Below are 13,608 nucleotides of genomic sequence, written 5' to 3'. Positions count from 1 at the left end.
CTCTTGCTGGTGAAGGTTTTTACATTGCAAATTATCATCACAGGATGTACCACAGATTCTGTTCCCTCCTCCTAAATAATAAACTTGCCTTGGAAGTTTTCAAGAAGAAAATAGATTGCAAATTAGCCTTCGAAGATAAAATTATATTTGACTTAAAAAGGAATAAAATGTCTTTAGCATTTTAGATGACCTCTAGTCCTTCCATTCCTAGTTTGCAGCTGGCTAGGTCTGATATTCCAATCAGTAGTACAGTTATTACATTTCAAGGGTTCTATTTTGGATTAATCTGTGTGGTTCTGACTCTGAAATCTTGTTTGGAGTCTTTAAATTAAGATAATCAAACTAAACCTTCTTTTGTTCCTGTTTATGATTTTATATGCTAATACTACATTCCAATTAATTTTGCTTTAACCTTGTAAAAAAATGATCTGAAAATATTTTAAGACATATGATTTATCACTTTACTAACATGGATCATGGTACACTGTAATATACTCCTAAAGTGTTTTTATTTCTTCGTGTTTTGTCCACTTTTATTTAAAAAAAATCACTTGGATATACATCATGCCCAGAAATCACAGCCATTTTTTTTCTAGAACTATTGCCAATTTTTGGTACGAAATAGATTTTTTTAAGTGTCTGTGTGAAATGACATGTCATCCATAGATTAGAATAGAATAATGGTGCATAAATATGTAATTATATAAATCTCAGCATTACAATTAGCGAGTAATAACTTTGTAATAAAGCATATTGCAAACATATGGGTGCCAAGTGGTACCACCACTAGATGCTAATATTTGCATGTAATATATATGTAACTCGGGCAGACTTTGAAACACTACACTCCTTACACTGCACTCCACACTCCATTTTATATAACACCCCAGCAGGACCGGTGTTAGGGTTCTTGGTGGCCCTGGCAAAAAAAAACATCAGGCTACTGTCCCCCCCCCCCCCTTCTCAACACAAATACCCGTCTGTCAACTCTTCAGGTGACAGGGCAGAAGCAGTACCCATTTTACAGTTCTACTCAATATTTAGAAACCAATGTGACCCCAACAGTAGAAAATACCTAATTTCCGAGTTTTGGTTTTATGGAAGTGTTTAAAAATATTTAAATAATCATTCCAAAAACATTTCACATGAAAAGGGATTTTAGATTTTATTCAATTGTGTAATGTTTAAGGATGATTAATACAAATTCTGTGACCATTGTTTTATTACAAGCAACTACCAATGTCTCTGCACAAGCAGTGTAAGCATGCAGCATCTAAGCATATAATTATGTTACAAGAGAAGTACAGGAACATGACATCACCTGTTATTATGTGCTCTGTGAATGAATGCCTTTAGACAGAAGTTAAAACACAATATTCATTTCATTCATGTTCTCTTTAACATGTCAACATAGGCCATGCATAATGCCGACTGCTTATTTGTGATAATTATGGTTCACTGATTACCCTAAAGAAGGCTATGCAAGGAATTCACTCCATCATCTTCTAAATATACAGACTACAATACCATCACTTAAATAAGTAATTTACTCAGAGAAACACATGATGCTTGCTTGTAGAGTTCGCCTTCCTCCACCATTATGCTACTATGGCCTCTATTAATCATGCTGGGGATGCTATATTTAATACAGATATTTTGCATCTATTGAACTAGGCCAGATTATTACTGTGTTTATATATAAAAACACTTAGAGACTGAGTGCGTCAAATATTTTTTAAACAATCTTTTTTTACTAAAGTTTTTGTCAAAAAGATTAGAAGGATACAAAGGGAAGATACACCAGTATATGAAGATATGTATCAAAAAACTTAGCCAATAATCATAATTTCATAATTGAAGAAAATAGTGATAAATTAATGATAAGAAGCACTTGCATAGCCAGGTCCCGCCAGAGGCGAAAGGATGGGCTCATTATTCCTTCTCAGACCAATGGACAGTGCAGAAGAAGCAGTATAATGAGCCAGCCAAGCTAACTAAATAGCAGCAAAATAATCTGCTTTATTGTTTTTAATGCTTGATATAAGCTGTATTTTGTATATTTGTCAGATAGCTTCCTTAATCAAGGTAAAGGCGGAGGCGGAGCTACAATTTTCCCAAATAAAATGATCTGATATTTATTTGCATTTAGTGTGTGCAATTACATTTTGTCAGTAGGTTTGAAATTTCAGCAGTTACTAGACCCCATGTGCTAGATTATCTCCTTTTTCCTTCCACTGTTGCCCTGCTCTGCTGCATAATGGAGAGCGCATAGTTCGGTCTGCTTTTTCTTAGTTGCGGACAGCTGATTAAAATCAGGGGTGCATGCTTAAATTCCACACTGGGCACCTTTCTGTGCCAGAGTATAAAGTCCTAGCTGAGCTCTATACTATACCTGCAATACTGATTCTGGCTTGTATTGACGTTTCTTGCTTCTGATTCGGTACCTCACAATGTCTGCAGTGTTCCTGACTTTGCAAATTTGGCTCCTCTCTCTGGATTACTGATTCGGTACAATGCTTTTCTGGGCCATCAACGTGCTGCACCAAGAGACAGATCTGAGGGCAGCAACTTGCAGACTTCCTCCAGTGAAGCCCAAATACCCCTTGTGGGTTATCTTGGTGAATACTAGGGGATCCATTAGACTCAGCCTTGGTTCTGCTAGCGCCACCCTAGGTCGGCAGCAAGGAACCCACTACCCTGAGATCCTGCTTTGTGACAGTAGGGACATAACTACAACTGCTATGAGTTTGAGTTGTGAGAGGATCCAGCTACGAATGTTCATCTACAGTAGTGGCCCCACTCTGCTCCCTGTGCAGTGGACCTCATTTGTTTTTTTATACTGAGTACCACTTTACAGAGCAGAGCTGGAGCTAACAGAGTGGTGAGCACATGCCCACTAGGCCACAAAGGCAACAGTAAAATGTTGTTGCTTTAGGGCACAGCAACAGCTAATTACACCCCTGTCAAATTGCTTAATGTATCTAACCTACGGTATGTGTCCACAGCAGATCAGAGTTATTTTCATGACAAACATTTTCTTTTAATTTATATATGACTGTTCGGAGACTATCAAAGGTTGATTTTGACCAAATATATTGGTTTACATGACTATTTCCAATCGCCATAATCTACTAATGGCACATTCCCAAGAATATTTCCTCTTTTTCAACCTCCAATAGATTTCACCATATATCTTACAATCAGAGAATCCATTGATTTCTGCATTGTAAAATGTAGAGCCAATAAGTATACCTAATTGTCCTTTGATAGACCTCCCTCTTAAAATCATTAAGTACCACACAATCATTAAATGTGTTTAAACTTAATTAACAGTTCTACTAGATATATTTATGCGACTCAGCGTGTATCAGTCTGGTTAAACATACTAACTTCTGCTGATTTTAAGTACAATTGAAACTATGGATGCCCATGTCACAGGAATGCTGATTCAATCAGTAATCTCCATTAATCTTCTACTACTCTTAGCATTATATAGCATAATAACTAGACATGCCCCTTTTGGTTTAGGAGTGTTATGTTCTGGGTTGTTTGTGGACCCGGGGTGGTAGCAGGAGCGATCACAGAAGCAGATTTGAAAATAAAACTAGGATTTTTAATAAGTGCTTGAGTAGACATATAATGTGGCAGTAAATAAAAGTCCAGGAATATATAAATGTGCACAAGAGTTCTGTGGTGGGAGTAAAAGGGTTAATGTCCAAGTAGAAACAATTAGAGCTGTCCAGGTGTGCAGGTAGTGAAACTGAAAATAATCAAACCAGGTATGCAGGTAGTGAACTGAAAATAATCAAGCCAGGTATGCAGGTAGTGAACTGAAGCGCAGGATGTCAGCAGGCTCAGGCACTCAGCTATGGGCAAGGGTGATGGAGGAAGCGGGGTAGTCCAGTGGGAGCTAGGAGCTGACAGGCAGACTGGCAGACAGCGAATTCACAGGAACAGGATAAGCACAGAGAACTCCCTCTCAGCTAGGCTGAGATACACGTTGCACTGGCAAAGAAGGAAGGCACTGACCCTTCCTAAATACCCCATGCCGTGCTGTTACTGGCCGGAGGGAACATGTGACTCACCAGGATTGGCCAGCCGCATCACATGGCCAAAGGCAAGATGGCGGCGCCCATGCCAAACGGAATGGAGATGCCGCCAGGCCTTACCAGCACAGAGTGACAACAGGCCCGCACAACAACGTGCGCAGCCAAAGCCCCCCGCCAGGTACCAGCTCCACCATCAGACAGCCCGCGCCACAATGACCTCACAGGTAAGACTCGCCTAGCGCCATGCTGAAATACCCTGGCCGTGACAAGGAGTTCATGATGGAAGCTCATAGGAAACAGATGGGCCATAACCATTCAGTAGATTCCTTACAATTTTAGATCAGTTGTGCAATGCATATATACATGTTTTCTGGGTAGGACTCACCAGGAACATCCCCCAATAAGTCATGGAGCAGTTTAAGGCATTTTACTAAACCCACCCATGTATTTATCTAAACCAATAGGGTGCATGCAGGCCCAGGCTCACTGGAGCCAGCCCATTGTTGGTGTGATTAAGATAGCAGCCCCATCCCCAGGGATCGGCACTATATTATATGTATGAAGAGGGCATAATTAGCACTTATCCAGCTTTAATATGTTACATACAAAGTATATTGTGTTGCATAATTCCAGCATATACAGGACCAGCGATCACAGTATGCCATTAGATGCAGCAGTAGGTCCATCCTGTCTGAGCAGAATGTTTTATTTCAGATGTGGGCACCATTCCAGGGTATGGGAGCAAGTCCGGGAGTCTGGGGGAGCGGCAGAAGAACTTAGCACTGCCCTGGACATATATGTATATATCGGTCTCCTTACGTACTGAATAGTGTATTATTATACAGTATTAATTATTAACCCTATTGATGGTTTGTAACAGTGCACCCCTAACAGTTTTCCACATCTCCTAGTTGGTGCACAGGTATATTTATTACTGGCTGACACATTTTTAAAGATCCACAGTTGGTGCTAATCATTTCATTTGTGATAATGAGAAGAACATGCAGCACTAATAACATTCTATTATATTACTATTTCTATTGAGGCCATGGTGTGTGCTGGGGAGTGGGGTTTCCAGGCAGACGGAAACCCCCCTGCGTTTGCCTATGCAGACACTCAGGGAACAGATACAGAAATGTTTCAGAAATACTCTTTGGTATGAGACACGTGTTGGTGAACAAGATCCCCCGATCTCCCTTGATGCTACCTAGTTTATGGTTGGGTACTGATGGTTGCAGACCCGGGCTCACACTATTCTATTTTATTATATCTTATTTTTATTAAATCTCATTCATATTTTTTATTTATCTATGGATATGCCATTGTGTAATTTGCTGATACTTTGCTATGTTTGAATAATGTACAATGGTTATTACTCTGTAATTTGCTATATTCACAACTGAATGTGCTTATTTAAAATTTTATGTTGTATGTCTGTTATGCCTCAATAAAGAAAATGTTGTTATAAAAAAAAATATATGTTGCAAGGTGAGAAGCCCCTACCCAGTAAGACTACTAAGCGTCCTGTATTATCTTCACAGTCTACGCAGCTCTCAGATACTGAGGTGTCATCTGAGGAGACAGAAGATGCTGATCTGTCTAATACTGAGTCTCCTTTGGGGGAAGAAGCAGAGATTCAGCCTAAAATTATACCTGCTTTGGTGCGAGCGGTTAGATCTATCTTACAAATAGAAGATGATGAGCTCGCCCCCAAATCAAAGCACCCACTATTTAAACAACAAAAAGTGGCTTCAGCAGAGTTTGCCCTCTTGGATCAACTAGTTGAGCACATAGCAGCGGCTTGGCAGATGCCTAGTAAGAGGTTTCAGACCCCAAAACGCCTGACCTCTTGTTATACTTTTCCTGCAGCTCATTGTGCAAGATGGGAGGCTCCCCCAGCCGTGGATTCCCATGTTACGCGTTTGATCAAAAGTGCTACATTACCTATCCCTATAGTTTCCTCACTAAAGGACCCTATGGATAGAACAATTGAAACTGGCCTTAAATCTGTGTACTCTCTTTCAGGCGCCATTGCTCGCCCGACCATGGCTGTTGCATGGGTGGCAAAAGCAATTGAGAGCTGGGTAGACGCCCTTGAAGAATCTTTTCCCCCAGACACCTCTCGGGATCAGATGTCTTATGTAGCTCACATAAGAGATGCAGCTTCATATATTGGAGAAACGTCCTTGGATGCCAGTCTCCTAGCTTCTAGAGCTTCGGCCACGGCGATGTCTGCCCGCCACATTCTGTGGTTGCGTTTCATGGAAGGCGGATGCAGATTCTAAAAAAGCCTTAGAAGCATTACCTTAGACTTAGACAAGATTGCAGTCACATTAGCAGCATCAAAGATTACCTTTCTGCCTTCAGCAGCTACCGCAAAACCTAGGATAACATAATTTAGGTCCTTTTGTTCCCAAGGAAAGCCTAAGGGTCAGTCCTATCCTAGGCAGTCGGCTTCCACTAGGGCCACTAAGTCCAGGACCAAACAGTCCTGGACCACCAGAGGTCCTGCTTCAAAATCCAAGGACAAGCCTTCATCCTGACAGGACGTGCCTCACCCTGGGGGACCCCAGAGTAGGAGGTCGACTTCTTCAGTTTGCCCAGTGCTGGCGTCAAACCACCACAGATGCTTGGGTAAGAGAAGTTGTCTCTCACAGGTAAGACAGATGGCCACTCCACTAATTTTTCTACACCAGCTCTCCATCAGACCCGAACAGGGCTCTGCCCATCCAGAAAGCCATTCAGTCCTTGCTGCAAGCAGGGGTTATAGTTCCAGTCCCACTATCACAGCAAGGGAATGGGTCTCATTAGCCTATCCTCAACCTCAACTCCCTGAAAAAGTTCATCAGGGTACCCAGGTTCAGAATGGAAACCCTGCACTCTATTATCCTAGCTTTGGAACCTGGGGACTTTATGGTATCTTTGGATATTCAGGAAGCTTACCTACATGTACCTATAGTGCCCTCTCATCAGCAATATATCCGGTTTGCTATACTACAGAAACACTTCCAATTTCAGGCTCTACCCTTTGGACTGTCTACAGCTCCACGGGTTTTTACCAAGATTATGGCTATCATGGCGGCCCACCTGCATGGTCAGGGGGTCCGGCTGCTACAACACCTGGACGACCCCAGAGGTGCTTCAGCGCCATCTTCAGATAACCATTGCCCTCCTACAAAAGCACGGCTGGTTAATCAACTGGAAGAAATCCTCCCTGAATCCTTCACAAAGGATGGTTCATCTGGGAGCTCTTTTGGATTCTCAGGATCAGAGAATCTTCCTGACAGCAGACAAGATCTCCACACTGCAAATACATGTGCGCTGATTTCTATGCAGTCGCCGAGTGTGAGTCCACTCAGCAATGCAAGTTCTAGGATCCATGGTATCCACCTTCGACATGTGGAGTACACTCAGTTCCACTCCTAGCCCCTGCAAAAGTTAATCCTGTCCAGGTGGAACGGGTTGATCCATCGGATCAAGGCTCAAATGATGGTTCTCTCTCCAGAGGTTCGTCTGTCCCTCTCCTGGTGGCTACAGACATCCCATTTAACCTTCCAGGGGTGTTGGACATCAGCCGAGTTGACCTTGCCAATCAATGTATTGGAACTCTGAGCCATCTACAAAGCCCTCACTCTGGCTCAGTACATTCTTCAGGGCAAGCCTGTACAAGTGCAGTCCGACAACTCCACAGCAGTGGCCTACATCAATCACCAAGGAGGCACTCGATGTTGATCAGCAATGATAGAAGTATCACACATTCTCACATGGGCCGAAGGTCACCTCCCGGCCATCTCCGCAGTGTTCATTCCGGGTGTTCTAAACTGTGAAGCGGACTTCCTCAGCCGTCACGACATGCATGCCGGGGAATGGTCTCTCCACCCAGAAGTCTTTCAACTCCTAGTGAACAAATGGGGCCTACCAGAGGTGGACCGCATGGCCTCCAGACACAATCACAAACTGCCAGTGTATGGGTCCAGAACAAGGGACACCGAGGCAGCTTTGTAGATGCCTTATCAGTGAAGTCGACCTTCCATCTGGTGTTCCTATTCCCTCCAGTCTCCCTTCTTCCTCAAGTTCTTCGGAAGTTCAAACAAGACGGAGGGACTGTCCTACTGGTGGCCCCAGCATGGCCCAGACGGCATTGGTACTCAGATCTTTGGAGCCTCTCCATAGACGGTGTTGTCTCAGGGTCCATGTCTTCACTCAGACTTGGGTCATCTGTCTTTGACGGCGTGGCTCTTGAGAAATCCCTCCTGAGGTCTAAAGGGTTTTCTTGCGCTGTGGTCCAGACTATGCTCAGAGTGCGTAAGATGGCCTCTGCCAGGATTTACCATATAGTGTGGCATACCTACTTCCAGTGGTGTGATGCCAGAAGCTATGACCCTCATGTGCTTCGGGTCTCTGGAGTCCTGGCCTTCCTCCAAGCTGGATTGGATCTTGGACTTCGCCTTACTTTGCTGACGTTACATGTCTCTGCTCTGTCCATTTGGTTCCAGCGTAAAACTGCTTCACTGCTGGATGTCCACACCTTTCTTCAAGGTGTCCTCCGCATACAACCTCACGTTTTCCCTCCTGTGGCTCTGTGGGATTTGTCAGTGGTTCTTCAGGCCTTACAGGGCACTCCATTTGAACCTTTGGAATTTGTGGATCTCAGGTGGCTCACAGCGAAGTCTTTTTCTTCTGGCTATGATGTCCGCCTGAAGGGTATTGGATTTAGGGGCACTCTCATGTCGCTCCCCATTTCTAATCTTTCATCAGGTCAGGGATGTTCTTCGGACTCGCCCTGGTTTCCTTCCCAAAGTTGTTTCTCGTTTCCATATTAATGAGGAAATCATAGTCCCGGCCTTCCAATCACCAAACCTCTCGGTAGGTGAGGCCTCCTTGGATGTGGTCCTTGCATTTCAGGCTCTACGTGGGCCATACCAGTTCCCTGAGGAAAACAGACTCCCTATTTGTGCTCTATGGATTTCACAAGAAGGGTTGGCCAGCCAATAAACAGACATTGGCTAGGGTATGAAGTTATGAGACCGGCGGACGCATGACCATTGGTCTCAATACCAACAGCGTATCCCGGCAAGGGATCTAACATAGTTTGTTGGATGCCAGAACTCAGGCCGCTGGACCGATTGTCCAAAGCCGGGAGTAAGTATCCACGTAGCCAGGGATGGGGGAGTTAGTTTTAGGGACCCACCGGGGGGACTTAGGGTTACGCACCCCCCCGGGGAGGGTTAGGATTAGGCCAGGGGAAGCGGGGGTTAGGTTTAGGCACTAAAGGGGAGGTTAGGGTTAGGCACCACCCCGGGAGGGTTAGGTTTAGGGTATGGGGAGAGGGGGTTAGGTTTAGGAAGTAACGGGGGGAGGTTAGGGTTAGGCACTAAGGGGGGAGGTTAGAGTTAGGCACTCCTAAAGGTTGGTTATGGTTAGGGGGGGAGAGGGTTAGGAATAGTAAACTTACCTCCGCAGTCGGGATCTCCTCCATCGGCCTGCCGGGGTCGGGATTTGAACTGCCGGCTCACGTTCGGCGGTCAAACATACTGATTCCATTGGCTGGATGGCTTCGCATGACAATCTCACAAGCTTACCACGCAGGCAGGCTTTCCTGTACCGGCTACTGTCACTGTTCATTCCACTCGCTCTGTGGGTCCCTTGTGGGCAGCTCGCCGTGGCGCCTCAGCTGAACAGCTTTGTAAGGCGGCCACATGGTCTTCTGTTGTAACTTTTCTTAGGTTCTATGCCTTCAATTCATTTGCCTCTCTGGATGCTTCATTTGGAAGCCAGATTCTCCTCTCAGCTGAGGAGCATCTCCACCCTTGAATAACTGCTTTGGGACATCCCCAAGGTCTCCCTGTGGAGCCCTATGGACCCTGAAGAAGAAAATTAGAGTTATGGTAAAACTTACTTTCGTTAACTCTCTTTCTTCGAAGTCCATAGGGTCCACAGGGCACCCGCCCTGACACATCTGGCTTCTATGGGCTATGCTCCCTGGTCACCTGTTTCCCGTCTCCTTCTGTGTGAGAATGTGATTGAATGTGTGTACCAGTCTTCCTTCTCTCCTCTAGTCCTCCGGCCTTAGGCTTGTCACAAACTGAAGTGCCTCTGGCTTGGGGGCGGGGTATAAGGGGAAGGACCATTGCATCCTGGGAGCAAAGCTTTAATTGTTCGGTGCCCTCAACCACCACCTACACCCCAAGGTCTCCCTGTGGACCCTATGGACATCGAAGAAAGAGAGTTAACGAAAGTAAGTTTTACCATAACTAATTTTATTACTAGATGCCAATAACCAATTGTCTTTACGCGTTACAAAATACTGACTCACGCAAAATTTTCGATTTTTTTTTTTTAATTTTGTTTATTGAGAAAGTTGTTTGAAAAAAATTGCTTTCATTATTTTGGTACACAAAAACAGTGGTTGGACAAAAGGAATGTATATACAGTATATTTAAATTATATGAGATGTTATGGTACCATACAGTAGTTGCCGGTTTAGGCAATTTACAAGTAATATTTAGTCTGCAGTCAAGTAAAACTGTTGTCATGTTTAGAATTATTTAGCTGCTTTAACATTATATATATTTGGAAGCATCTTTTTGATAGGAAGTCTGATGTTCATATGGAAAATGCCACTTGCATTATAAAAAGAGCACTTAATATCTTCATTTAAGATACGCCTTCAAACCATGTACATAAATATCTATGCATGTTATCAGTAGCTCCTCTTATTTATTAGAAGGGGAAAAACACCTATTGAGGTGTAGACAGCTTTAGCTGTAGGTGACAGATTTTACAGCTGATTATCTAACAAGATCTGCAGACCTAAGCAACTGAGGACAATGCTAAATAGACTTTTACAAAAGGCAGACCTTTAAAAAGATGAATGCATGGTAAACACAAACAGAAAAACAATGGTAGACTAGTAGACATTCAAAGCAAAGACAAAACCTTATACTTTGTCCTTAGATTTAACAGTGCTGGAATTTTTCCCATAGACCCTACTGCACTTTACCGAATGCTAATACATTTAAATGCTGCTTGTAATATTGAAGCTGACAGGAAGCAAAGCAGGGAGTGAGCTTGTCAGAAAGTGTGTTTGTAGTGTACAGGTCCATTTGCTTACACAATTCTTATTAGGAGGTCTAAATGTGATTTATTTAGACTGGATAGCCATTTGCAGCTGTGAGACCCGTATGATTAATGAAAACCATTTAGATGATTGCCCCCTATGAGGAACAATTAGCATGTAGTAGACAAAAATTTATCTGAGTCTGTACATAATATAGTGCTGATTCTAATGCAATTAATAGCAGTTAACATATACTGTAACTATCACATTACATCCATGTTTTGAAGGCACATACTTTTATATACTATAGAAAACATAGTTTACTTTTATAGACTTGTATAACATAAGAGGTAATACTTTAGTGCAGCGTTTCTCAAACTCTGTCCTCATGGAAACTTAACAGTGCATGTTTTCAAGGTATCCTCTGGAATAATTACAGGTGGTACACCTTTAGATCTATTGTGACACTGGTGCTCCAGCTAGATGGTATGGAAAACATGTACTGTTAGGATTCTATGAGGACTGGATTTGAGAAACACTGCCTTAGTGAATTTCTTTAGTGGCACAAGCCAACAAAAGAAAATCAACTGGATTTATTGAAAATGACAATAAATATTCCTACAAAATGTACATCACTTAATAAAAATCAGATATACTACTACACATTTAAGGAGCATATATAGTGATAAGTCTTCTGGCAATCTTTTGCCTGCCATTTCCCTCTCTTTTGCACTGAGACACAATTCCTCCCCTTCCTGGACCGACGAAGTGGACTTCTTCTCCAGTTGGTGAATACAGCCTTCACTCCTGTGCTCCATTCCCACTTGCCATTGGTTACTCTGTCACTGAGGCCTATTTAAAATAAACATAAATATATTTAAAAAATCAGTTTTACATTTTGCTGTGCCCTCACTGTTTTCTGTGTATTAGTAGGGTTTACAGGGCTGGCAACAGAAATCTTGGGGCCTGGTACACTCATGTTTTTTGGGGCCCACTATCCCCTCTTGTAGCCCTTATCCTATCCTGTCACACACACCCCTCTTCCTCAGCCCCTGTGTCTATCACACACCCCTCTTCCCCAGACCCTGTGTCTATCACACACCCCTCTTCCCCAGACCCTGTGTCTATCACACACCCCTCTTCCCCAGCCCCTGTGTCTATCACACACACCCCGCTTCCCCAGACCCTGTCTGTCACACACACCTCTTCCCCAGCCCCTGTGTCTATCACACACCCCTCTTCCCCAGACCCTGTGTCTATCACACAACCCTCTTCCCCAGCCCCTGTATCCATCACACACCCCTCTTCCCCAGCCCCTGTGTCTATCACACACACCTCTTCCCCAGCCCCTGTGTCTATCACACACCCCTCTTCCCCATACCCTGTGTCTGTCACACACCCCTCTTCCCCAGCCCCCGTGTCTGTCACAGACCCCTCTTCCCCAGCCCCTGTGTCTATCACACACCCCCTCTTCCCCAGCCCCTGTGTCTATCACACACACCCCTCTTCCCCAGCCCCTGTGTCTATCACACACACCCCTCTTCCCCAGCCCCTGTGTCTATCACACACCCCTCTTCCCCAGACCCTGTGTCTATCACACACCCCTCTTCCCCAGACCCTGTGTCTATCACACACCCCTCTTCCCCAGACCCTGTGTCTATCACACACCCCTCTTCCCCAGCCCCTGTGTCTATCACACACCCCTCTTCCCCAGACCCTGTGTCTATCACACACACCTCTTCCCCAGACCCTGTGTCTATCACACACCCCTCTTCCCCAGACCCTGTGTCTATCACACACCCCTCTTCCCCAGACCCTGTGTCTATCACACACCACTCTTCCCCAGACCCTGTGTCTATCACACACCCCTCATCCCCAACCCCTGTGTCTGTCACACACCTCTCTTCCCCAGCCCCTGTGTCTGTCACACACCCCTCTTCCCCAGCCCGTGTCTATCACACACCCCTCTTCCCCAGCCCCTGTGTCTGTCACACACCTCTCTTCCCCAGCCCGTGTCTGTCACACACCCCTCTTCCCCAGCCCCTGTGTCTGTCACACAACCCTCTTCCCCAGCCCCTGTGTCTGTCACACACCCCTCTTCCCCAGCCCCTGTGTCTGTCACACACCCCTCTTCCCCAGCCCCTGTCACACACCCCTCTTCCCCAGCCCCTGTGTCTGTCACACACCCTCTTCCCCAGCCCCTGTGTCTGTCACACACCCCTTTTCCCCAGCCCCTGTGTCTGTCACATACCCCTCTTCCCCAGCCAAAGTGTCTATCACACACCCCCCCTCTTCCACAGCCCCTGTGTCTGCCACCCCCCGTGACTCTTTAGCCCAGCCTGGCCTCAGCCAACACTTACCTGCAGCGCTGCCTGCGTTCCTCCCTCGGTCTTCTTCCCTGGCTTGCGGCTCAGACCCGGCGGGCGGCTGCTCCTCTCTGATTCAGCGGCGCGACGTCATGACGTTGCGCACGCTGCACCGGCCCCGGTCTCCCTTACA

At 45.0% G+C, this 13,608-nt stretch overlaps 1 protein-coding gene across 3 annotated transcripts in view; it reads right to left on the bottom strand.

Moving 5' to 3' along the window:
• Window positions 1-10,408: 10,408 nt before the first annotated feature.
• FREM1 (FRAS1 related extracellular matrix 1) overlaps window positions 10,409-13,608 on the bottom strand; it is a 173,277-nt gene continuing 170,077 nt past the window's right edge. For all 3 annotated transcript variants that reach the window (XM_088472659.1, XM_088472658.1, XM_088472660.1), the window contains one exon: window positions 10,409-11,961. In XM_088472659.1, coding sequence (XP_088328785.1) covers window positions 11,768-11,961 — 194 coding nt within the window. In that variant the 3' untranslated portion in view covers window positions 10,409-11,767. The remainder of the gene's footprint in view (window positions 11,962-13,608) is intronic.

The sequence above is a fragment of the Taudactylus pleione genome, unplaced genomic scaffold (assembly GCF_031769625.1).
Source record: "Taudactylus pleione unplaced genomic scaffold, aTauple2 ptg000127l, whole genome shotgun sequence".
Classification (NCBI taxonomy): domain Eukaryota; kingdom Metazoa; phylum Chordata; class Amphibia; order Anura; family Myobatrachidae; genus Taudactylus; species Taudactylus pleione.
This window is presented reverse-complemented; position numbering and strand designations above follow the sequence as displayed.